The sequence below is a fragment of the Arvicola amphibius genome, chromosome 2, assembly GCF_903992535.2.
Source record: "Arvicola amphibius chromosome 2, mArvAmp1.2, whole genome shotgun sequence".
Taxonomy (NCBI): Eukaryota; Metazoa; Chordata; class Mammalia; order Rodentia; family Cricetidae; genus Arvicola; species Arvicola amphibius.
In genome coordinates, this window is record NC_052048.2 from 76,183,191 (window position 1) to 76,209,287 (window position 26,097).

Here is a 26,097-nt window from a genome sequence, read left to right on the forward strand (position 1 = left end):
TGTACGCAGGACACTTGGCTCCAAGCAAGAATGGGGTGTAAGAGTCCCGATCCCAGTGCTGTCTGTTCTGCACGACCCTTGCTATGGGGAGAATGCCTAGCAGCTGCAAAGATTCCCCATGCATACGCCAGTGTGTGATATGGTCCCCAGCCAACACAGCACATTACCAACATCCATCTGTTAAAGGGGTGACGACTGCACAAGCGTGGCCCCCAAATCCTGTCTGTGAAGATTAGGACCAGGCTGCAGAGCAGAAGGCACTTCTGCTGAGCTCCCACGTTCTGATGCCTGGCGATGGCACTCCCTCTTTCTAGGGCCAACACTGGGACATCATCTGGGAGATCAACACCTTGAGTTGACTGCATGTGATGACATTACAGTGAGACCAAGAGCCAAAGCAGAAGTTTATTGACATCCACTTAAGTAGTATTTTACACACACACACCAGTGGAGAGTTGTCAACATTCAATCGACTCCTCTCAGAATTGCTTCATGAGAAAATGGGTTTCTTTGCCCTCCCCCAAGGAAGATACTTCTACTATTTATGCTCTTGAAAATGATGCATTTGATTACACCACTTTCATAAAAACAATCCTTAAAGCCTCTGCCAACAGTGAAGATATACTAGCACAGAACCCTTTCCAAAATGCAATGCTTCACAGCAGAGGTGTAGTGCAAGAGATACAGGAAACAGTGATTCCTCGGAGGCTGTGCCCACACCTAGAAGAGGGCACCAGAAAGTTGAGGCCCCAACTGGGTGGCCCTAGCTTCGAAGTGTGGCCAGCCGGGACTGCATGGCCTCCAGGTCCTCTTCATCCTCCTCATCATCTCCCTCTTCTGAGGCAGCCATCGCTCCTGAAGGTTCAGGCTCAGGAAGGGCGTCAGTTACTTTACTGGGCGCCTTGCCCAAGGCTCCTGAAGAGAGAGTGAAGAGCTTAGAACACACCACATAAGAACAGTTCCTCGGTCTTCCCAGCCTCCTCTCGTCCGAGGACCGAGGCAGTGGAGCTGCTGTCAGAGTGGGAATTTGCTTCCTCTGACAATGCACATCACAGCTGAGAGCAAGAACTGTGCAGATGGACAGATGGACAGATTGACTTGTTATGTTGCCCTTGAGGGATCCAGCCTCAGGCTCCCAAGTAGCTACTACAGGAGTAATCCACATCCACCCCAAATCATAAGAATTTTAATTTCTGGAAAATTAGGCATGGTATTGTAAACTTGAGTCCACATACTTGTTACTTTTGCTCAGGATTTTGAGGCCATCTTAGGCAAAATAGTGAGACCTCATCTCAAAAAAAAAAAGTAAAAAAGTCATAATTCTGAAGCTCCTAATTTAAATTCCCAAATACTACTGAAAATCTCATTTTTTAATTGTTGAAGCCAGACTGGGTGGCACAGGTCTCTAATCTCAGCTAACTGGGAAACTGAAACAGGATGACAGAAAACAAGGTTTACCTACACTACCAAGTAAGTTCAAGGGCCGCATGGGCGACTTAATGAGTCCCTATCGCAAAATGAAGGCCGGGAGTACAGCTCAGCAGTAGAGTGTTTATTTCATGTACAGGAGGCCACAGGATCAGTCCCCAGTGCCACAGAAACCAAAGGGAAACAACCACATTGTTAGCCAGGTATGGGGTGCACGTCTGTAATCCAGTCCTAGCCAGGTGTGAGATGAACACCCATAATCCAGTCCTGGCCAGGTGTGGGGTGAACACCTGTAATCCAGTTTTCCAGGTTAGGCAAGAAGAGTGTCTGAGACCACAGTGGATTGTAAAGCGAGACACTTCAAACACCAAAACAAATCAAATAAATAAACAAAAATCTAAATTATTTCCAAATTTTCACAAAATACTTTCTCAAAATACCTTCCTTCTCCCAACAATTTAAAGCCAAATAAAAATGAAATCCCACCAATTTATTAGCATAAAATTCAGAAAACTCAGAATTAAAAAGTTATGAAGTTCCTAGGAATAACTATTTTTACCTCTGTGTTCAACACAGACAGCTTTTATACTAAAGTCAGGTCTATACTAACTCAAATTCCTAACAGCGGTTTTCAGCTATTGTGAAAATCAGAAACTAAGAATCCTCTGTTCCTTTTACTGCACATCCCTCAAGAAGTACCTTGCACATTCCAATAGAGGAAAGATGCAGTAGCCAGTGCTGACTGCCTGTGGGAGGAAGGCCCATACCTGCTGTGATTTCAAAGAGGATTCTGTCAATCTCCATTTCTGCTGCTTCTTCCATTTCTTCCTGATCATCCATGCTTTCGAATGTATCCTCTAACATCTCCTCTATGATTCCAGCCTGAATAGACAACAAAATGCCATCTCACTCAATGTCACATGTGACCCAACACCCCTAGACAGCACCCAGAGGGAGCTGCAGTCTCGCGGAGTCTAGTCCACCTCTCCCAGGAGACAGTGAGTCAGTGGAAAGGAAATGCCGGAGGGAAACAGTGCTCTCAGTTCACAGGACTGGAGGCCACAGAACCCTGACTACGGAAGCAGCCTCAGGAGCACACCCTTGAGCTGCCTGGAAAGCACTGCCCTAACACAGCAAATAGGACCTGAAACAGGATGAAACTGGCTGGAGCCAAAGGAGACAACAGGATAACAAAGGCATGAGCAGAGAGGGAATCCAGAAAATGCAAAAAAAAAAAAAAAAAAAAAAAAAAAAAAAAAAATCCCAGCAAGGCAGATGACGGCTGCTGGTAAGGTTGATCTGGTGGGTGGGTGGGTGCTGAGTATCAACCCAGCACCAAACCCTGATCATCTCCCTTACAGGAAGTCAAGAGCTCCTGACCCACAAAGGTCATATTACTGGAAGTCTGTGCCTGGCAGCCTGACTCAGCTTATTTTTTCAGAAAGAAGGAAGGAGGTGGAGAGATGCCTCAGTTGATAAAGTGCAACAAAAGCTTGGGGACCTTTTCAAATGCCCAGCACCCACTTCAAGAGCTAGGCATTGACAGCCCACATCTGTGCCCAGCACTGTGGGAGGGAGGGTGTTTTAGCAGAGGCAGGGTGGTCTCTGAAGCTAACTGGCTGGCCTGGTGAGCTTCAAGTTCAGAGAGATTCTGTCTCAAAAACAAGTGGAAAGTATAGAGGAAGGTACCCAGTGCACTCTGCTTCCACATACACACAGCACACATCCATGCGCATGTGTATATATCATCATTCAACAGTGTTCACACAAGGGACCACTGTGAGGCACAAAGAAAAGGCTCTCCAAAGCCCTGAAATTGTCCTGCTTAACAGTGTCCCCAACTCTGGAGGAGGCCACTCGGTGTCTGTTAGAGCATAGGGTCAGAAAAGCACCCTCCCATGTCAGAAAGGGGTCCCAGACAAAAGGCCAGAAGGGAACCCTAGTATTCTACAAACCAAGAGGCACAGCTCCTTTACACAGCCTGGAGCAGGCGGCAGTGACAGCTCTGGCCTCTGCTCCTGTCCCAGCAAATCACTTACCTTCTAGTCCTTGTGCTTCCCGACCTGAGGTGACTCTCCATGACACAGATCTAGCTAGTGCCTAGCCCAATTTGAGCCCCTTTCCCTAACCTATGAACAAGCTCATATCATGGTCATCAAGGTGGAGCCCTATAGCCTAGGTAACTGAAGTTATTTCGATGCTGGAGTCTACTGTTCAACAAACAGCACTTGGCAGGCTGGAGCATGACGACTGTCTCAAACAAAAGCAAACCCCACAGACTAAGTAAAACCAAACACTCAAACAAAAAGAGGGTCAATAAATAATTGTTGATTAGTTAAAAGAACTTGTAACAGCCCTCCTCCTTCTGGAGAGAGGGTATCATCTATCTATTGGTTCATTCAGTTCATTCAGTCATTCATCAACAGAGCAAGGTACTGGGAACAAATGCAAAATCTAAGAACATGTCCCCGCTCTTTCAGAGCTGGGTCACAATGGGCAGCCTGAATATACACCCGACCATGCATCACTATTAGCATTCAGTCCCTAGAATCTACAATACACAACCTTCCTTCAAAACAAACTTTAATGTTCATAAACCACTGTGAAAGGACCTTAGAGGATTTTTTGTTTTAATAATTCACTCACTCAAATTTTGGTGGCCACCTAAGTTAAAATGTGCAGGCCAGGAGCCCATCATCCACCTCTAATCTCCAGTCTGAGTACATACCAGATATAAAGGACACACTTGGCCCTGTTAACTGCTACTGACCAAGCATTATCTTTCTAAAGAGCTGGGCTCTGGACTTTTACGATATTTTCCTATCTGTTCTTCTCCAGCCTCTCTGCACACCCCTTCTGGCTGCCCCCAGCGTTCAGTGTATGGTTCACGTTCATATGGTTCAGATAAGACACTCTGATAGGTACGAGGAGATCCACACACAGGAATTTGAGGTGCATACTCTTGGTTAACAGACCACAAGTCTAAACTAAGAAACAGCACTCATACATGATGTCAGCTCAGATGATGAGGGCAGACACACCTGTGGTCCAGCTCCAGATTTACTTATAATCCAAGAGATCTTGGGTTGCCTGGTAGCTTTAAAACTCAATGTCCTGTGTAAAATACCCCAAGAGAGCACCTGGAGAACAAGACAGGCCAAAATGCTACATGCTATCAGTTGTGGTTCAGTAGCAATCTCTCCTCGGATCCCTGGCCCTGTCTGGAGAACCCTCTTGTAGTTCCTGCTACGCCCTTATCCTAGGGTGGCCTATATATTTTCCATTTGGTTCTCAGTCTCTCCTTTTTGTAGTTAAAATAGGTATAAATAACTGCAGTCTGCAGGCTCGATCTGGTGTTTCCTAAACAAAGGATTTGGGTCACAGTTACTTTGTGTAAATGCTATCTAGGGCTGCTTTTACAATGACAGGCAAAGTTGAGAGGTTACAAGAACGGCCATCAAAGTGTAACATGATTTTGCTATCTAACACTGTAGAGAATGAAATCGCCTCCCTTGCCAGCTTCACTAACGCCTTCAGAGCAGACAGTGAAAAGGCGTTTGTCTCTCCCCTGCTGGAGCCCACAGACCCCATCACTGGATGGGTCCCTTCTGGAGATCTAGGCAAGCTGTGCTTCTTCCCAACACTTACAATTCCACCCAGCCTCTGCTATGCTTGCACAAAAATGGTTTCAAGCAGATAACAACATCTGTTCCTTTTCTCAAAACACTGTGGAGCAGTCGTACTCTCTCCAGCCCATCCATGCAGTCCCAGCCCCAGCTCAGAGGACCTCTCAGGGTTTGGAGACAGCAGAACCAGCACAATCACCTTCATCATCTCCTTGGACAGCTCCCGCATGGTGGCCTGGATTTCTGGGATCTTCACAAGACTCTGCATAGCCTTCATCACTTCTGTGCTCCTCTGCAGGGAACCAGCTACTCTTAGGACCGCTGAAAAAGAAAGGCTGCATCAGCCAGGACTGTTCAAAAGACAGAATGTGGAATGAGAGAGCCCAGCTCAGAACTGCTCTAGTGGGTAGACTACCAAACTTACTGCCATGTCTTTATGACATATTACTGTGCTAGATGGCTGAGAGGTCATTCTTTGAAACTAAGTCCCACCTAGGCGTGTTGGATAGTTTCATGTCATCTTGACACAAGCTAGAGTCATCTGAGATGAAGGAACCTCAATCAAGAAAACGCCTCGCTAAACCAGGCTGTACACAGCCTGTAGGGCATTTTCTTTTTTTTTTTATTTTTTATTTTTTTGGCATTTTCTTAATTAGTGATTGATGGGAGAGTGCCCAGCCCATTGTGTTGGTGCCATGTGCCATCTCAGGACTAGTGGTCCTTGGTTCTATAAGAAAGCAAGCGGAAAGCCGGGCGATGGTGGCGCACGCCTTTAATCCCAGCACTCGGGAGGCAGAGGCAGGCGGATCTCTGAGTTCGAGACCAGCCTGGTCTACAAGAGCTAGTTCCAGGACAGGCTCCAAAGCTACAGAGAAACCCTGTCTCGAAAAACCAAAAAAAAAAAAGAAAGAAAGAAAGCAAGCGGAGTAAGCCATGATGAGCAAGTCAGTAAGCAGCATCCCTCCATGGTCTCTGCATCACATCCTGCCCCCATGTTCCTGCTTGAGTTCCTGTCCTGACTTCCTTTGATAATGAACTATGATGTGGAAGCAAAAGCCAAATAAAGCCTTTCCTCCCCAACTTGTTTTTTGTTGGTGTGTGTGTGTGTGTGTGTTTCATCGCAACAACAGAAACCCAAACTAAGACAAGGGTATTATGGTGTGAATTCTCTGAGTAGTCAAACCAATGGGCCTCTGTGGAGAGTGGCCTGAAGGTCTGCATGCAGCTGACCATCAGGGAGGGAGTCTTAGTATGACACCTGGAGACAGTTGCAGATGAGAGGCAGGGTTCTAGAGTAAGGTTAGAACCACAGTGGAACCAGAAGGCTTCCAGCTCCCCAGGTAGACTCTCCCACCCACCAGATGATGGACAGTGCCTGCTCTGTGAAGAGCCTGTTGCTGGTCCTCACGGAGAAAGTTTATGTGGGTCAACACACAGCTACAGGTCCTTGCTAGGGAAAAGCCTTCTGGGTTCTCATACTATATACATCTTCTTTCCAAGAAACACAAAGAAGCAAATGGCCATTCCCCTCTCTGTGTTCATCGTTAACATGTCAAGTAAAGGGTGAGCAACCTGATGTGTTAGGGAATTACAAGATTTAAACCTCCTAGAATCACCACTCACTATAAAGCAAGCAATTCACTGAAAGTTCCACACACTCTTCTTGCACTGCAGTACCTGGCTAAGCCAGGAGGCAACGAAAATTTAACTTTGGCAGAATCCAGACTATAGGAACCTTTTACGACTAACAGCAAACGCGAGTGAGCAGGAAAATGCCTGTCTAACACACACTGAAGATGTGTGAGGTGAGGAAGGCGCTATGGGCGGAGAGCTCTTTATTTCTCTGGCACTAGAATAGGAAAGTCAAACGTTAATTTATGACAAGTAGAATTTGCGGAAGGGTGAAGAATCTATGAGGGCTGAAACAAAGCAATAAAGTACCTACACCATTAAATGTATATAAAAAGACAGGTATTAGAAAAAGCTAAAATTGCTGGGGAGATGGCCCAGCAGGTAAGAACACTTGCTGTACAAGCCTGAGGATCTGGGTTCAAATCCCCAGATCCCAGGTAAAAAGTGAGGCAAGCCTGTTACTCCAGTGTTGTAGGGGTGGAGACAGGAGGGTTTCTGGGGCTTGCTGGCCACCACCCTAGCTTCAAGATCAGTGAGACCCTGTCTCAAATAAGGTGAAACAGCAGGATACCCAACATCCTCCTCCAAACTCTGCATACTCACATGCACATACACTCGCACACATACCCAAATACACAAAAATAAAGAAAATGCTAAAGTTACTGTTGATCATTGTTCAAGTGCACACAAAGAAAGAAGATAAAAGGCGAATCCCATGTGGCTCTGAGTTATGAAAACATGTTATCTGTACGGCCTGTGTCTGTCTTCTGCAGCAGAGTACACTAGCACTTGTGCTCAGTGATCACTCAGTTGAAATGCAAATAGCAGACTGCTGGCTCAGGCAATACAGTGCTTGGTGAGGTGACGGCCCTCTAGGAGTGCACAGGGCCACAAGGAATGGTACCTTGGAAGCGGTAGTGCTGGTCTCACAAAGTGCGTTAGTTCTTAGTTCTCTAAAAGGCGCAGTCCTGGCTCCTGAGCCTCCCCATGAAATTTTTCTCACACATGCTGCTATTAATGAAGTTGCTCATCATGAAGCCTTCGCAGGCACCAAAATAATGAGACTTCTAGACACCAAAACTGCCAATTACAAAATCATCTTTATCAAGTACCCACCTCAGGGATTCTGTGATAGAAACAGAGTGGACTAAGACACATATAAAAATAGTGTAAAATAGCTGAGGCCAGATGGGTCAGCAGATAGGCACTTACCACCACACCCAGTGGCCTGAGTTTGATCCCTGAAAGTCACGACTGAGGGAAAGCACTAATTCCCATGACCTGTCCTCTGACCTCCACGTGCACACTTATGTATACAGACACAAACTAATACAATAATAGTTTTCAAAATTAGTACAATTAGAAATAGTCAACTGAGATATAGATCATTATTGGTTCTTCCCTGACATTTACAAGGCTCTGGGTTCCAACCCCAGACAACAAGAAAAACCAAGAGACATGGTAGGTAGTGGCTTGGAACTTGCTGTGTAGGCCAGGTTGGCCTCAGGCTCACACATCCTCCGCCTCTGTGCCCCAGCACTGGGTCTGGAATACTGCTGCCAGCTATTACGTGAGTGCAGTGTGCTCACTGAGAACAAGCTAGTGAGTCTGCTCTAAATAAAAATGAAACAAATAATAAATAAAATAAATAAGTGTAAAATAAATAATAAAAATGAAATAAATGAGGATTTTTTTGAGAAAGTTATGATTAGTTATAAAGAGAAGAAACCTGGTGCAGTAGGAGGGAATAAGAGGTGAGCTTGGAAATAAAACATAAAAAGACAACTTCAAAAACCAAAGCAGACCAGAAAAGTTGCTTTCTTCATTTGTTTTTAATTACGTGTATGGATGTATAGATATGAGTCTGTGCATATGAGTGAGGCTGTCTGGTATATGAGGAGGCCAGAAGAGGGCATTAGACCTCCTGAAACTGGAGTTGCCACTGAGGAGAACTCAATTTAATTTTTATTTAGAGCAGACTCACTAACTTGTTCTCTAGTTTGGTTATGTGTTAAGTGAGTCTCATGTCTGTCTTCCTATTGATTGCTTCAGCTTCATCAGTGAAGGGTCAGCTTTCTGAAACCAGCACTAGGGTGCAGAGGCAGAAGATGTGTGAGCCTGAGGTCAGTCTGGCCTACATAGTGAGTTCCAAGCCACTACCCACCACGTCTCTCAGGGGAATTGGTATTTTTTTATTTGTGGTGCTGGGTGTGGAACCCAAAGCCTTGTACATGCCAGACAAGCACCAACAATGATCTCTATCTCCAGTCCAAAGAACACGTGTAGAGGTCAGCAGAGATCAACTCTCAGGAGTTGGGTCTCTCCTTCATAGTGGGTTCTGGGGAGGAACTCAGGTCACCAAGCTTGTGCAGCAAACACAGAGCATGCTTGACGGCCCTGGTGTTGGCTCTTGAATAGCTGATACCACTGGCACACAAGCAGGTAAGAAGTACCTATCGATACCTCCTGTGTGCTTCACATCCTGTAATCCAGAAAAACAATACATTCCTAGACATGTTATAGAATGTTATCTGACCTTTAAATTAAAGATGTGTTACATTTGTTTGTATTGCATTTGTTTAATCATGTGAAGATGTGTTGCATTTGTTTCACTTTGCCTACCTAAGGCACCCAACTGATCTAATAAAAAGCTGAAGAGCCAATAGTTAGGCAAAAGAAGGACAGGCGGTGCTGGCGGGCAGGAGAGAACAAGGGAGGAAGAGAGGAACAAGCCCAGGGTCAGAAGTCAGGCAGTCACCAGTCATCCAGACTTGAGAAGCAGAAAAGATACAGAAAAAAAAGAAAGGTTAAAAAGCCCTGAGGCAAAGGGTAGATGAAGAGAAACAGGTTAAGTCCTAAGCTAGCAGAAATGAACCTAACCTAAGGCTGAGCATTCATAACTAATAATAAGTCTCTGTGTCATGATCTGGGATCTGGTTGGTGGCTCAAAAGAAAGCCTGCTACAGATGCACACTGACTTACTAAGGAAATTCAATCAGTAATAAAAAGTCTCCCACTAATGAAACACACAGGACTGGGCAGCTTAATTCCTAAATTCTATAGAAGAGTTAGGTGAATTAATTATTCTCAAACTTCCATAAAATTAAAGTGGATATCTCCAAACAAATTTCTGAGGTTAACATTATCCTGGTACCAAAGTCAGACTAGGGACCTACATGAAAAATAAAAGCTAATGTCACTAAGTGAACAGAAATGCAAGATTTCTCAACAAAATATTGTAAATAAAAGTCAAGCATATGTGAGCCAGAGGAAGAAGGGGGGGAAGGAAGGGGAAGTGATTACTAATAATTCATCATGATCAAATGGAATTTATCCTTGAGATGGAAAGATAACATACACAAAATAGTATGACACCATTTTAATAAAATGAAGGGTAAAAGTGAACTTATTTTAACAGATTAAAACAAACATACAAACAAAACAAAACAAAACAAAAACCCCACATCCTTCCATAGTAAAAACATCCTGGAAGAGATTAGGTAGAGAAGGGACATATCTGTAATAAAGGTCACGTGTAACAAACCTGTAAAGAAAGGAGAAGGCAAGACCAGTTAGGGACAAGCAGGTCCACTCTCCCCCCTTTGTTTCCTCCCTGCCCCACCTCCCTTTAGGTAGGGAGACAAACTTGAAACTAGAGCTTCAGATGCCAGGCCAGGGTTCTGCTCCTGAGCAGAGGGAGGGGTTCTGTTTATAGAGAGAGTTTTACTATGTAGCTCAGACTAGCCTAGGACTCACTTTGAACTCATGCCTTAGGCTCCCAGGTATCAGAATTACAAGCATGAGCCACCATGCCCACCTACTTCTTTCTAGCACAGCACTGGCAATCCTAGCCATCACAACTACTCAGGAAGAATAAAAGGCATCCCAATAGGAAAGAAGAGTGAAATTTCTGTATGCTGATGATCGTATACAGAGAAATTCTTAACTCAAACTATTAGAATTAACAAATCCAGTAAACTTACAGGTAAAAAAAAATTCGACAGAGCCTACTCAGGGCCATGAAGAGTGGGAGACAAAGACCCACATGCCCACCCAGGGCTCACTTACTATAAATATAAAGCAAGTTGTCCACTAAAAGTCAGACCTGCTCTGTACTACAGTACCTGGTTAAGGCGGGAGGCACTAAAAATTTAACTTTGGCAGAATCCATATCCTAGGAAGCTTTCACATCTGCATAAGGTGGAGAGCTTGCCCTGGTCATGAGGACGAGGGAGAGCTTGCGGGCTGACCAACTCAGCAACCACCAGGCCCAGAACCAGGGCTATGAGTTGGCCCATCCCAACACCCACGCCATCAATCATCTGCTGGAGCATGTGAAGGGGCTTGTCCTGCAGATCCAAAGTTGCAGGACCTCCATGACACAGAACAACAGGATATCCAAAAACCAGTAGCAGTTCTTTTTCTTTACTTCCTCGCTTCTTACCAGCGTTTTTATCTCACCCAAAGCTCAAAGCAACAGGGCCAAGTAACTAAGGATAAACCTCCAGATCCATGAGTCTGGAGTAAAACAAATTTTGTTTCTATGAACAAATAATGAATCACCCAGAAAGGAAATAAAACAATCTTATCTATAATAGAAATATGAAAATTTAAATACGTAAGAACTTTTATCATAAGAATATAAATTAGTATAACTATTACGAAAAATAATATGAAGGCTATTCCTGCTGACACATACTATAATTCCAACAATTGGGAGAGAAACAGGAGGACCACCCTAAGCTTGAAGCCAGCCTAAACTTACATAGAGTCCTAGGCTACTTAGGCTACATAATAGCCAGGCTATAATACAAAACTGTCTTTGTTAGGATTACTACTGCTGGGATGAAGACCACGACCAAAGGCAATTTGGAGAGGAGAGACTATTTGATTTGAATCATAATAGTCCACTAAGGGAAGCCAACAAAGGAACTCAGGCAGAAGGGGGGGGGGGGCTGGTCTCTTGGGTGACTGTAGCTTGTGTGAAGTTGATATGAAACTAGGTAGCACAAAGAGTCAGTCAACTACAACAAAACAAAAATACAATAAAATGGTATAAAGATTCTTTTTTTCTTTTTTTGGTTTTTCGAGACAGGGTTTCTCTGCAGCTTTTTTTTTTTTTTTTTAGAGCCTGTCCTGGAACTAGCTCTTGTAGACCAGGCTGGCCTCGAACTCACAGAGATCCGCCTGCCTCTGCCTCCCGAGCGCTGGGATTAAAGGCGTGCGCCACCACCGCCCGGCTAAAGGTTCTTAAAAACCACTAAGTATAAGATCTAGTAAGTCCACTTCTAGGTATATAAATAGTGAAATGAGAATGTCAAGAGGATCTCATTTCTCACGTTCACTGCAGTCTCACAATAACCAAGATACTGAAACAAACTCACCGCTCATCAACATATGAGTGATAAAGAAAAATCTATAAACTTGTTAGGTTTAAACCTCAAGTGTTGTTTGCCCCATCTCCAATCTGCTTTGGCTCAGTTAGCATCGGTCTAACGATGCCTAGTAGCGGCACTTTTGGGAGTATCTGGAAACTTTGGGAACTGAGGTTTGCCTGGCAGAAGTGGGGTTCTACGAGCGGTCCTCTGTAAGTTAGATCCAGCCCCTGCTTCTCATCTTGCTCTCTGTAACCTCTTCACTCCAATGTGCTCTGCCCTGCTCTGCTCTGCCCTCCCTACCTTAATTGACCAAAATGTCTGAAAGAGTCAAAATAATCCTGTCATCCTAGGTCAGGTATGTAGGGCTACAGTGGCACCAAACTAATATAACACAGCAGAAAACTACTCTCAGCCTTAAAGGGGGAGAAAGTCCTTGTCACTCACAACAATAAGGATGAATCTGAAAAACATAATAGTCAGTGGAGTAAGGCAGACATGAAAAATAGAAAATACACATACCACCTACAAGGACATGCTAATAAGCTAAGATTACAGAAGCAGAGAACAATGGTTCTATCTAATGGTTTCCAGAGGGTGCCAGCCAGGAGGAACTTTGAAGAGATAAACAAATACTGCTCCAAAAGGTAGGAATTACTTTTGAAATGTATTTTTTGCACAGTAGGGTAAATATAATCAATAATAACATATATTTCAAAGTAACAGAGTGGGGCTAGAGGCACAACCCAGTGGCAGAGGGCCTGCTTAGCATATGCACAGCCTGGGGCTCAATCCTCAGCACTGTAACAATGAAAAAAATCCAGGCAAGAGAGATATGCTAACTGACCTAGCAGGTGAAAACCACATTTTATCCTGGAAATGTTTACAATTTCGGTCTGTTAATAAGAAAAGTAAGAGCCCCAGAGCCGTCAAAGAGAATGAGCTCTGGCACATGGTGACACAATTGTGACTACTCACAGCAGGCAGACAACAGCCGCATCTATTTCAGACCCTCACAGGAACAGAGACGCTGACTTCCCAGAATGACCCATGCCACAAGGAGACAGTGATCTTCCATGCACACGGTCATCTTACAGGGCCAAGGACACCATGAACTTATACTATGTGCACACGGACCAAGAATGTCACACAGATGGACAGAGTTGCCCTATCCTCCTCTGCAACAATTGAAGGTTCTGTATTTAGAGAAAGTGGAGTTGATTTTCAAGCAAGGTGTGAACATACCATTTTATAAATGTCTGCTGCATTTTTAAATAATTAGCCGAACTCCAGGTACTTGGAGATATGCAGCCAATCTCTAACTTTTGTTGGGAGGCGTGTTTAGGGCTCATCCATTGTAGCATATGTCAGAGTTTTCTCCCCTTTTTGTATGTTCATGGTGTATGTCCACAAGTATGCGCGGGTTTGCATAGCTTGTACATGAAGAGGTCAGAAGAAACTGAGTTTTGTCTTCTATTGCTACTCACTTTATTTTTTGACACAGGGTTTCTCTCTGAACATGAAGCTTCCTATTTTGGCTGAGCTGGCTGACCAGCCAAAACAGTTCCTAGGATCTGCCTATCTATTAACGCCCTCCACCCCATGCTGAGGTTGCATGCATGAGTGGCCATGCTCAGCCATTAATGGTTGCTGGGAATTCAAACTCATGCCCTCTTGTTTGCACAGCAAACATTTTTACCCACTGGGCCATCTCCACAGCCCCAAGCTGAATAATATTTTAACATGTGTAGGAAACATTTCTCTCTCCATCCACTAATGGGCACTTGTGTTGCTTCCACCCTTCGGCTACTACAAATCACTAGGGACATGATGGTACACATCTGAGTCTCTGCTTCCAATTCTCGAGTACACACCTAAAAGCAGAATTGCCAGATCATATGATAATTCTGCTCCTGCCCCACTTTTGAACCTCTTCCTTAACTCTTGCCCCCAATCAAAACATGCTCATCATCTGTCTTTTTCTGCAAGCAGCTGCTGTCAGAAAGCTGTTGCTTGCCAAGTAACTAATCATGACAATATATTAATAGCTGACAAGGTTTAACATCACCCACCTGGGGACAGGTACATTTTAATAGGAGAACAGTTTAAGAAAAAAAATCACTTCTGAACAGTCACAGGCTGGGGCTGGGATGCAGGACACTGGCACCAAAACTGACAAACAGTGCCTGGGAGTGCTGTTTATACTATTTCCTTGTTTCCACTCCCAGAACCAAGACTTCCCTTTGCCTCCTTCTTGAGTTCCATCCTGTTACCCCCCAGCTGTATTAAACCTCCTGGCATACAAACCTCAACCACAGCCACTGATATCATGGAGCTAGCTCACTCAGTTCCAAGTGGAACCTTCCTGTCATAGGCAAGTTCTTCTGAGTTCTCAGTGTCCTTCATTACTGGCTCCACAGTCTTGCCAGGGTCACAACACCTCCCTACAGCTTTGCCCTTACACTCTGGAGATCCACTGACTCAGACTCCCAGTACACTACATGTCCTCTCAGGCGGTAAGCCACATCTTCAGTTTCAGGTGTCCATGCACTGACAACAGCCCAGAGGAGTTCTCCATACCCACAAAATGAAGTCACAATCCCTCAACATAACTGAAAACTCTGACTTCAACCTTCCTTCCCAGCCCCACTTTCCAACTTTCTCCTTAGTGCACGCCTGTCAAATTGTCTCCTGAACACAGCCTGAGATGTTTCAGCTGTCTTTGCGCACTTAATCCTTCCACTCAAATACCTCCCTCGATCTCCCCAAAATATCTCACCTTCCAACTCCCACTGCCCTTTATCTGTACTGTCACTACAACAGGCATCACTTCGAGCTGTCTTTAAAAACTGGTCTCCTAAAGTGTAAATACTCTGCATCTCACTGCCCCTTCTTTCCCGACACCTCACCCTCTGCTCAGCATCCCAACCTCCCAGGTCCCCTTTAGTGTTACAAACACTGTTCTCTGACTCCTCCAGTCCTCTCAGTTTGGAATACCCCCACACACATGCACTCAGCCTCAGGCCCTGCTGCAGATCTTTCAGGGCCTGAAAGACACCTCCTAGTCTCTTAGTTCCCCTTTACAGCTTTCCAGTATCTAGCAGTTTGCAATTATAAACATATATTGATTTGATCAAGCTTATTGTTTAAATTTATTTGAACTTAAATTTATTTGCTTTCTATTTTATTCCTAAAATAATTGTGCTTGTACCATTCATATTTTAATCCATATATAATCCATATATATGTATGTGTGTGTATATATATATATATATATATATATATATATATGGATATATGGAATCAGGTAAGTGGCTCCATGTGCAAAGACACCTACTGATAAATATGATGACCTGAATTCCATTTCTAAGATCCACATGATAGGAAAGAACTGACTCCCAAAAGCTGTTCTCTGACCTTCACACACGTGTTGGGGCAGGTATGCTCTCAATACATGCAGAGTGTATATATCTATATCTAGAGAGAGAGAGTGTGTGTGTGTAAAAACACACCCCCCCCTTTGTAACATGAAGGCCTGGCTCGTTGGGGTTTCTGTCCCGCCTGATAGCCCACAGCCGGCAAGTCCCAGAGAAAATCACACAGAGATCTCCATAAGTTATAAAACTGATTGGCCCATTAGCTCAGGCTTCTTGTAACTCTTGTAGCTTATATTAGCCCATTGTTCTTATCTACGTTAGCCATATGGCTCAGTACCTTTCTCAGCCAGGCAGATTACATCTTGCTTCTTCTGTGATCTGGGCAGGACTGGGAGGAATGGGCTTCCTTCTTCCTAGCATTCTCCTGTTCTCATCTCCCCACCTCTACTTCCTGTCTGGTTGACCTGCCTATACTTCCTGCCTGGCCAATCAGTGTTTATTTAAAACATGATTGAAAAAATACAGACAATTCTCCTGCACCACCTTTTTTTTTTCTGTTCTTTGACAGAAAGAGGACTGAGAGCCAGGCGGCTGGGTGGTGGTGGCACACACCTTTAATCCCAGTACTTGGGAGGCAGAGGCAGTGGATCTCTGTAAGTTGGAGGCCATCCTGGTCTACAAGAGCGAGTTCCAGGACAGGTTCCAAAGCTACAGAGAAACCTTGTCTTGAAAAAATAAATAAATACAAGAAGACTGGACAGATGACTCAGCAATTAAGAGCACTTGCTGCTCTTAAAGAAGACCTGGATTTGGTTCCCAGTACTTACAGGGCAGCTCACAATTGTCTTCAACTCTAGTTCTAAGGGATCAGATACTCTCCTCTGATCCCCATGGCACCAGGCATGCCATGGTGCACACAAATACATAAAGGCAGGCAAAACATTTATGCATAAAAGAAGGAAAGGAAGAAACAGAAAGGAAGGAAGAAAGAATGAATTTTGCTTTTCAGTCCACCTGCATGAAAAGGGACAGATGGAGCCCACACTTAACTAGCCTGAGCCATCTCTCCCACCTCTGCCTCCCACTCCTCACCTATTTCTTTTCTATTTATTTATGTGTTTGCTTGTTTGTTTATTTATTTGAGAAGGGTCTCTCTATGTAGTCTTAGCTGTCCTGGGACTCTGAGACCAGGCTGGCCTCAGAGTCACGGAGATCTTCCTGCCTCTGCCTCACTCCCACGGAGTGGAGCATTCACACAGCAGTCTGGACTCCCACGGAGTGGAGCATTCACACAGCAGTCTGGACTCCACTGTAACAGAGGTTCTTTGTCTCATCCTGTCCTGCCGCCGCTTGTAAATCATCAGAGGCTTAATATTAATACAAACTGCTTGACCTATAGTTAAGGCTTATTACTTAATAATAATGTAAGTAGCTCTTACATTTAAAACAACCTATTTCTATTAATCTATTAATCTATGTATTGCCACATGGCCATGGCTTTTACCAGTTTTTTGGCATCTTGTTTCTTGGGCAGCTGGCTTGTGTCAATCCCAACTTCACCCTTTCTTCTCCCTCTACTCAGTTTGACTTTTCCTCCTAGCCTTATTCTGCCTAGCTATAGCTTTTATTATCAACCAACATATATTCATAGCGTACAGAAGGGTTTTCCCACTGTATTTTCCCCCTTTTGGTCTAATAAAAAAAGCTGTGGGATGATCTTTCTGTTGTTGCTCTCATTGGTTGATAAATAAAGCTGCTTTTGCCTATGGCAAAGCAGGATAGATCCAAGCAGAGATACAGGAGAAGAAAGCACTGAGGAAGCAAGACATGTAAAAAATGAGATGGTAAGCCACAAACCATATGGCAAAGCATAGTTTTAAAAAAATGGGTTAATTTAAATTTAAGAGCTAGATAGTAACAAGCCTGAGCCACTGGCCAAGCATTTATAAGTAATAATGAGCCTCTGAGTGGTTGTTCGGGAACTGGTGGGCAGGAGAGAACCTCTGATAACACTCCACTTTTTTTATATTATTTTGAAATAGCGTCTAACTATGTAGCCTTGGCTGTCCTGGAACTGGCTATATAGACCAGGAGGCCTCCAACTGAGATTCGCCTGCCTCTGCCTCTGAAGTGCAGGATTAAAGGTATACACTGTCACGTCTGACCCGTACTTGCTCTTTTCACATTACACTGCCATGATTAAATTCAACACCAAGTCACAAATGCAAATAAGTTAAAAATCTCATGAAAGCAAATGACTATAACATGATCTACAGATGCATATGTCAGGTTTATAAAAAATATAAAAGATGACTTAAAATTTGTTAATTCTCAAAAAGGAATATATTATTTGACTCCTTTGGAAAATCTTCTAGAAGAAAATGGCTGACTGCTGGGAATGATGGCAAATACATGTGATCCCAGCACTTGGGAGGCAGACATAGGCAGACTCCTGTGAGTTTGAGGCAAGCCTAGTCTACATAGTGAGTTCCAGGACAACCAGAGCTACATTGTGAAACCCTGCCGTAAAATAAAAAACAAACAAAAAAAATAAAGAAAAGGAAAAAAAGAAAATAGTTGGCCTTAAACTTACTGATTTGTTTCTACCTCCCAAGTACTGAGATTATAGGCACTATGCCAAAATATTCAATTACCAATTCCAAATATTTATTGGCGGGGGCAAGCATGCCATAGTGTGTGTGTGTGTGTGTGTGTGTGTGTGTGTGTGTGTGTGTGTGTGTGTACACGAACTCTGGAGGATAATTTTCAGGAGTCAGTTGTCTCCTTCCACCGTGGGTCCTGGCCCTGGAGATCAAACTTGGGTTGTCAGGCTTGGCAGCAAGCACCTTTACGCTGAGGGCCATCTTACACCCCCAAAAACCTATACTTTACCCTTTGACAGAATGTGATCATCTCATTCCAAAGTACATTTGGGGGTTAGGAATACAGATCAGTTGGTATGGTATTTGCTGAGGATGCATGAAACTCTGGGTTCAATTTCCCAGCATCATAAAACCAGGTCCAGAGACCCATGTTTTCTGACCCTAGTACTTGAGAGGAAGTAGAGACAGGAAAAACAGAGGTACCAAGTCATCTTCTACATAGGATGTTCAAAGCCAGCTTAGGCTACACACATGGTACTCAGACATACATGCAGGCAAAACACGCATATACATAAAAGAAAACTAAATAAATAAATCTTTTAACAAAGCCGGGTGGTGGTGGTGCACGCCTTTAATCCCAGCACTCGGAAGGCAGAGGCAGGCGGATCTCTGGTTTGAGGCCAGCCTGGTCTACAAGAGCTAGTTCCAGGACAGACAGGGAAACTCTGTCTCGAAAAACAAACAAAAAAAAATCTTTTAACAATACATAATAAAAGTATCTAAAAATTGAACTAATGAATAAAGGATTCTGCTACATGTTCAATATTAAGAATATATATGAAAAACAACTATATATACAGAGAAACAGTCACTAGCACTTGACTATGTCGTGGGAGTGCTCTTCATAGATAATCCATGACCACACACTCTTTTCTAAGCTGGAGATATACCCATGGGCTAGACAGACTAGAATTCTAGCTCTAATAAGAGGACACAATATCTACATTAAGAACAAATGAATGCTGGCCATGTAGTGCTCACCTTTAATCCAGCACTCAAGAAGCAGAGGCAAAGGGATCTATGTGTTCCAGGCCAACTAGGGCTGCACACTGAGACTCAAAAAATTTAAACAAACAGAAAAGAACTGGAGATATAGCTCGGGTATACCAAACAAGTTAATTTCATTAGAAATTAGTACTTAGAAAAAGCCAGGCTTGGAGGCACAAGCCTTTAATCCCAGGACTTAGGCAGAGGCAGGTGGCTCTCTGTGAGTTTGAGCCAACCTGGTCTACAAAGTAAGTTCCAGGAGAGCCAGGACTATTACACAGAGAAACCCTGTCTCAAAAGAAAAAAAAGGAGAAAAGAATTATAAAGAAATTAAAAGACACTGTCATTATATGCTGTTGAGAGAAGCTTTAGAAAAGGCTTTACTGTATGCCTAACATCTGAACTGAGACCTGTAGGACAACGACCAGTGTGTACTTGCAGAGAGATCTCCAAATGTAAAGGTTCTAAGATAAGAATAAGCTGGTCCCGGTCCAGGAAAAGAAAGAGCAGTACAGAAGGATGCAGAGAAGAAGGAGACAAGGAGATGAGGTCAGAGCACATAGAACCTCCGAGATCAAACTGAGAATGTGGACTTTAACCAAATGCAATGAGAAGGCATAGCATTTTAAAAAGACTACTCAAGAGCCATGTTCATTTTATAAAGAGCATCCAAGTGTCAGGTGGAGTACAGACTGCAGCTAAACATATACATTCAATATATTCTAACTTCTAAACAAAGACATCAATGTAGTCTCACTATTTCAAAAACACTGGCAAAAAATAAGTAACAAATCAATAGTGACAATTATATTTTACATTTATACAGTACCTAGTTAGGACAGTGTAAAAAGTAAAAACCAGACTTGACCTATTCTTCCTATGCAAGGAAACCAGTGCTGACAGTAACAATGACACAGCATTATTGGGGGATGTAAGGTACCTGGGCCTTACCAAGCTGGTTCTTCATTCCCATGAGCACAGAGTTCATGTGTGCTTTGGATGCATAGAGCTTGCTCACAGCCTTCCTTGACCTGATCATCTCCTTGGCCAGAACCACACAGACATCCTTCTGGCCCTTCTTGGCTGCATCTTTCACAGACCTTTTTACTTTCTCTTCTTCTCTTTGGATATCTAAATTTAGAATAGAACATTAAAAACCATGAGTAGGGGCTGGAGAGATGTTTCTGCAGTTTAAGTACTTGCTTCTCAATCTTGAAACCAGAGTTCAGACCCCAGGACCCATAGTGGGGCTCTCAGAATGCCTCTAACTTCAACTCCAAGGAATCTGACACCCTCTTTTGGAGTCTTCGGCCACCTACATACATGTGTGTAAACATACATACATACAGACACACACACATACACAAGGGGGGAAGGACAAATCAGGCTTGGCAGCACTCAAACTGTTTTTATTATAATGTAAATATATCTGTAAGAAGAAAATTATCAGATGATATAAATGAAATAAAAATAATGTATGACTATTATTTCCTGGAACAAGACTAACATAGTTTGACAAGAAACAGTAGTATAATCCTATTGAACCTAAAAAACTTTTAAAAAACCTTTTGTGAGCCCACTCTTACATTGCTTGGTACCTATCTATACTAAGGAGCTTAATGCAGTATGCATGCATCCAAGAGCTAATTCTGACAATTAGTCTGCAGCTTTCTTACAAGTGTGAGAATACAATCTACAGTAATTGTTACAAAAATCTACAACATGAGGAAAATTTGAACACACGAGAGCACCGTATCAGCATCAACTAGAGTTTAGACAAGTCTGTATATGCTTTATAACGAGTAAAAACTTTTGAACTTTAAAAACTTGACAACATACGCATTAACATTATTTACCATCTTAACCATTCTCAATTGTACAATTAAATAATGATCTAAATCAAGCAGGTCATTCTTCAAAGACTGAGTCCTGAGAAAAAAGAGCAGGAGATCAGAAGATAAAGACGAAGATAGAGAAGATAATAAAGTTTGTGGTCAGGACGTTTTGCACAAGCTGTGTCTTAAGCCAAACAAGCTTGAAGTACAGCATCTTACATACTATTTTTAGGAAAGAAGTGAAACAGAGTCAGCAGAACTACCATACAGTGGGACTAGTCAGCAAGAAGCTAATCAGACAATGTTATACAAAGGGAACATGGGGTATCTTAAGAACATTACAGAGTACACACTGGCCTTGGAAATGATAACTATAGCTCCTTACTGTGGGAAGAACTAGGTCCTCAAGATCTCAAACCAAGGTCCCGCAAGGCCCCAGTCCCAAGCCATTATTAGCTCTGCTGCTTCCTGGTTTTAGAGAAGTAGCTACTTTCCTCTCTATACACCAGGGTCTCAGAGAAAAATCTCCCCAAGGCCCTGGCCCCAGGCTATTATTGGCTGGGCCAAGCACGTTCCTGGTTTTGAAAAGGAGCTGTGTTCCTTTTTCACATTATCAGGGCCTCTGGGAAAGCCCCAGCTCATCAGCTCAGCTCTCAACAAGATAGTATAAGCACATTCATAAGGCTGTACAACCATCACTATCTTCCATCCTTAGGATACAAAGTCTAAGTCTAAAAGCATCTATTACCAGAAATCCTACATTCTCCCCTCTCCCCAGTCCCTGGCGAGTAGCATTCTATGGTCTTATAAAGTGATTATTTTTAGCTACCTTGTGCATGTGGAATAGAGTAACATTAGTACTTTTTTTATTTTATTTAGCATATGTTCTCTTTATCCACAATATAGCATGTAACTATTTTCTGTTATATAACATGCTTATTTTTAAAAAATCTTATAAAAACTTCAACTAGTATGACTAATTCTGTCAGGGATATTTATTTACAAACATCTCTTCAAGACCTGGCCTTCAGTTGTTTGTATATATACCTAAAGGAGAATTGTTGGAGCATGGTGCAGAATTGTCTCTATTCTGTCAATCATGTTTTGAATAAACACTGATTGGCCAGGCAAGAAGTATAGGCAGGTCAACCAGACAGGAAGTAGAGGCAGGGCGACGAGAACAGGAGTGTTCTGAGAAGCAGGAAGCTCCCTCGGCAGTCCTGCCCAGATCACCGAAGAAGCAAGATGTGAGCTGCCCCACTGAGAAAGGTACCAAGCCATGTGGCTAACATAGATAAGAATAATGGGTTAATATAACTTATAAGAGCTAGCAAGAAGCCTGAGCTAATGGGCCAATCAGTTTATAACCTAATGTAGATTCTGTGTGATTTCCTTTGTGGCTTGCCGGCTGTGGGGAACTGGGCAGGGCAGAAACCCCAACAAGCAGGCCCCTCATGTTATAGGATCATATGGTATTTCTTTTTTGGGAGGGTTGGGGCAGACAGGGTCTCTCTAAGTAGCCCTGGCTATCTAGTCTGAACTCTTTAAATAGGCTCCCGTAGATCCTAAGTGCTTGGATTAAAGGTGTATGCCACCTTGATGCCAGACCTGATAATCCTATTTTTAATTTCCTCAGGAGCTCCTCTATATTGTCCAAAGTGGTTGCACTTGTTTTATGTTTCTATTCATGGTACACAAGACTTCTAATTTCACCAAATTTTTGCCAACCAACACTTGCTATCTTGTGGTTTGGGGGTTGTTTTGTTTGTTTTTTGTTTTTGTTTTTCGAGACAGGGTTTCTCTGTAGCTTTGGAGCCTGTCCTGGAACTAGCTCTTGTAGACCAGGCTGGCCTCGAACTCAGAGATCCGCCTGCCTCTGCCTCCCGAGTGCTGGGATTAAAGGCGTGCACCACCACCGCCCGGCGATTGTTTTGTTTTGATAACAATTACCCGTTAGGTATGCAGCAGTATCCACTGTGGTTGCCTTACAGTTCCTTAATGACGAATATCTTGAATGGTTTCTCACTGGTATAGTCTCCTTGGAGAAATGTCTCTTCAAGGACTTTTCTTATTTCTGAATAGTTTTAGGAGTTCTCTGTATGCTCTTAGGGACAAATGACTTACAAATATTTTCTCCCATTGTACAGGGTACTTATTTTTATTTTTGTTGTTGCTGTTTGAGACAAGGTCTTTCTACATAGCCCTGGCTGTTCTAGAACTCACTATGTAGACACAGGTAACAGGAGTTCTATTGGTTTTGTTGTCTTTTTCTTTCCTTTCTTTCTTATTTATTTATTTATTGGGTAGCACAGTTTGCAATCTTCAATTTCTTTGGTCTCATTTTTATAGAGTCCAATTTGCTGCTGTGTCCATTTAGTGACGTTTTCCTTTATCTTACGAGTTACAATTTCTTTTCCACATCTTCTAGTTAGGTCATTTTGTTGATGGCTTTGTTTTAAATTCTTCAGTATATTTCCTATCCTTTTATAGCTAATTGCTTTTTTGATCTATTTTTATTGTCTGCCTTATTTATTTTACGCATATGAGCTGTTTTTCTACTCCCCTAAAGTGGCCTTTTCACTGCGTTCCTGTCACTGAGAATGCCTCAGTGCTGGCTGTCATAATTCTGCAGTCCTTTAAAGAGCACTACGTTTTATTTGGATTGGAGCTAAGTCACTGTTCATAAGCTTCCCTCAGTTGGTGCATTTATTCTTACCTTAATACTAAATGTGGTCCTTCTCCAGTCTATATTAAGTATTTAAACAACATCTCTTTCCTGTCTTTGCTCCCAACCCTGTTAGCTTAGGATTGATCCGCTTAAAACTTCCTGGTAGTTGTTTGGTTCCCGTTAATCATTCTTTGTCCAGCCTCTGCAAATACCACTCTAAGTATGCACAGGTCAGTGTTCAGCCATGACGCAGATCACATGGAGATCTCTGGAGTTCTTTCCTTGGTTATATTCCTTTTCTCTGTTACTCTGCACCACGTATTTTAGCCTTGCTCACCCCTGATCTCCAAGTCTTCAACTCAGAGAGACTACCATGTTCTTTCTGGAATCCCTCCCATGTGCCACATTCAGGAAAGTATCTCTAGATAGAAAGACAGGACTGTTTCTTTTCCCAATATACACAGTCACCTGTCCAGTGTGGAAAGTGGTTGTTTCAGTCGCCTTGTTCAAACTTTCATTGACAACTGAAGTAGAAGTGTAAGACTAAAATCAATTATTTCAGCTGAATAGAATTCTCATCTCTAATTCTTTTTTAAAGTTTTGATAGTATAATACTGGGACATTTTCCTGGTTTCAATCTTTTCTATTCATGAAGGTGTTTTTAAAAACCCTGTAAGAAGGAAGAGGACAGTAGAACCCCTATGGTATAAAAGTAGAGGCAGGGGAATATTGGAGGCTTAAGAAAGGATAGAGTAGAACCAAGGAGAAGTAGAGTGCAGGAATTAGCCTAAACTAAGGCTCCAAAACCCCTTATAAACCCACTACTTTGTAAGCTAATCAGGCAGGGCATGGTGGCGCATTCCTTTTATCCGAACACTTGGTAGGCAGAGGTAGGCATATCTGTGAGTTCAAGGCCAGCCAGGACTATACAGAGAAACTCCCCGTCTTAAAACACAACAACAAATTTTAAGGCTTTTAAATGCAGATAGAAGGCATGGATTAATTCTCCCAGAAGACATGAATTAGGAATTAAAAATGTCAGTGCTAGGCTTGCTTTTGGTAACAGGAGGACCCCAGAGGCTACCTTTTGGCTGCCTGCCGGAACTAGATGGTAAGACCTTACTAATGAAACATGACATATACTTTGGTTACGAGACATAGTGGAATCAAGCTGGAATTGACCTGAAAATTTTTTCCCTACTGGTTAGCTTCAAGTGTTAGAAAGTGCTAAGCAGGCCGCTGTGGGGTGGTAAGGAAGCCACCAACATCCTCATCCAGCAGCAGATCCTGCACACTGCAGTACTGACACAGTCACTAGTTTAATGGTGGCATGAAGGATACTGAGGCAACCAATAGCTTTGGGGTTGATCTGACATCTGATTCACAGGAGGAAATTCGTATCTGATACTTTAAACTCTGTCAAAGGTCCTTGATTTAGGATGTCTAGGCCCTACAGTGTAGCCTCCTACTGACAACTTGCTAAATGATCATGTTGACAGATTAATGCTGTCCTTTACCTGGGCCTTATAACTTGGGACTCAAAACTAGTCAGTGTGCTGAGAATAAATGACTATTGAGTGCTCAGCCCTAAATGGGACAGCTATACCAGCATCCAATCCAAGGCTCAGGAACCATCTCAGAAGGGGTGGAAAGAATGGACACATGTGGAAGAGTACTGTGAAGTGTTGTCTTCTGACAGGACGCGGCCATCGCACACATAAACTCACTGCAGCTGTGGAGGCCTACACAGACCTGCACAAGGTCAAGCCAGCAAAGCCAGTCAGCACTCCACCAGACAGTACTAACTGGACTCCATGGACTGCAATGGATGTGGGGGTGTGGACATGACTATGAAGTGGGGGAAGATAACATGGGCTGCCTGAGGGAAATAGGAGGGAGATCTGGGGTGGGTATAATCAATATACACTGCTTATATGTACGAAATTGTCAAAATATATAAAACTTAAAAAAACTTAGTTTAAACATTACCATTTCTTGGCCACTCACCTTAATTTCAAGTAACTTTTATACAGAAATGTATTGTTCCCAATTTAAAGTTATGTTGAAATATTCAGAGAGTAGAGATACTGAAACTGCATTGTTTTCTTATGCACAACTTATTTAATTAAAACTCATTAAAGACTTCTGTTTGCAAGCACCAAGGGCTTTCTTTTGCTCTTACTATATTGTTTATTTCAATCACTACCCTTTCTATACTAAGTATAGAATTAGAAAACAAAAGATTGAGAATATCTACACATAATTAATGAGAGTAAACTGTGTCTTATAATGTATAAATAAGTTTACTTTTATGCACTAAAATGAAAAATAGCATTAGAGTATAGAAAAGGAAACATAAAATAGCAATTTACCTCTTATTTGCCTGTCAACAACTCTCATTTCCTTTCTGATCTTCAATGACCATTCATTGACCTGAGGAAAATTTTAGATAGGGAATTATCAGAGAAGCAAACACTCCTAGCAAGCTTTGTGCATTTTTAGGAAT

At 42.8% G+C, this 26,097-nt stretch overlaps 1 protein-coding gene across 2 annotated transcripts in view; it reads right to left on the reverse strand.

Annotated features, from left to right (window-relative positions):
- Nucleotides 1-386: 386 nt before the first annotated feature.
- The window catches only part of LOC119808362 (charged multivesicular body protein 3), a 34,217-nt gene continuing 8,506 nt past the window's right edge, over nt 387-26,097 (reverse strand). For both annotated transcript variants that reach the window (XM_038320822.2, XM_038320824.2), the window contains 5 exons: nt 25,964-26,024; nt 20,040-20,219; nt 5,254-5,375; nt 2,196-2,310; nt 387-915 (listed from right to left, as the gene is read on the reverse strand). In XM_038320822.2, the coding sequence (XP_038176750.1) occupies nt 764-915; nt 2,196-2,310; nt 5,254-5,375; nt 20,040-20,219; nt 25,964-26,024 (630 nt within the window). In that variant the 3' untranslated portion in view covers nt 387-763. The remainder of the gene's footprint in view (nt 916-2,195; nt 2,311-5,253; nt 5,376-20,039; nt 20,220-25,963; nt 26,025-26,097) is intronic.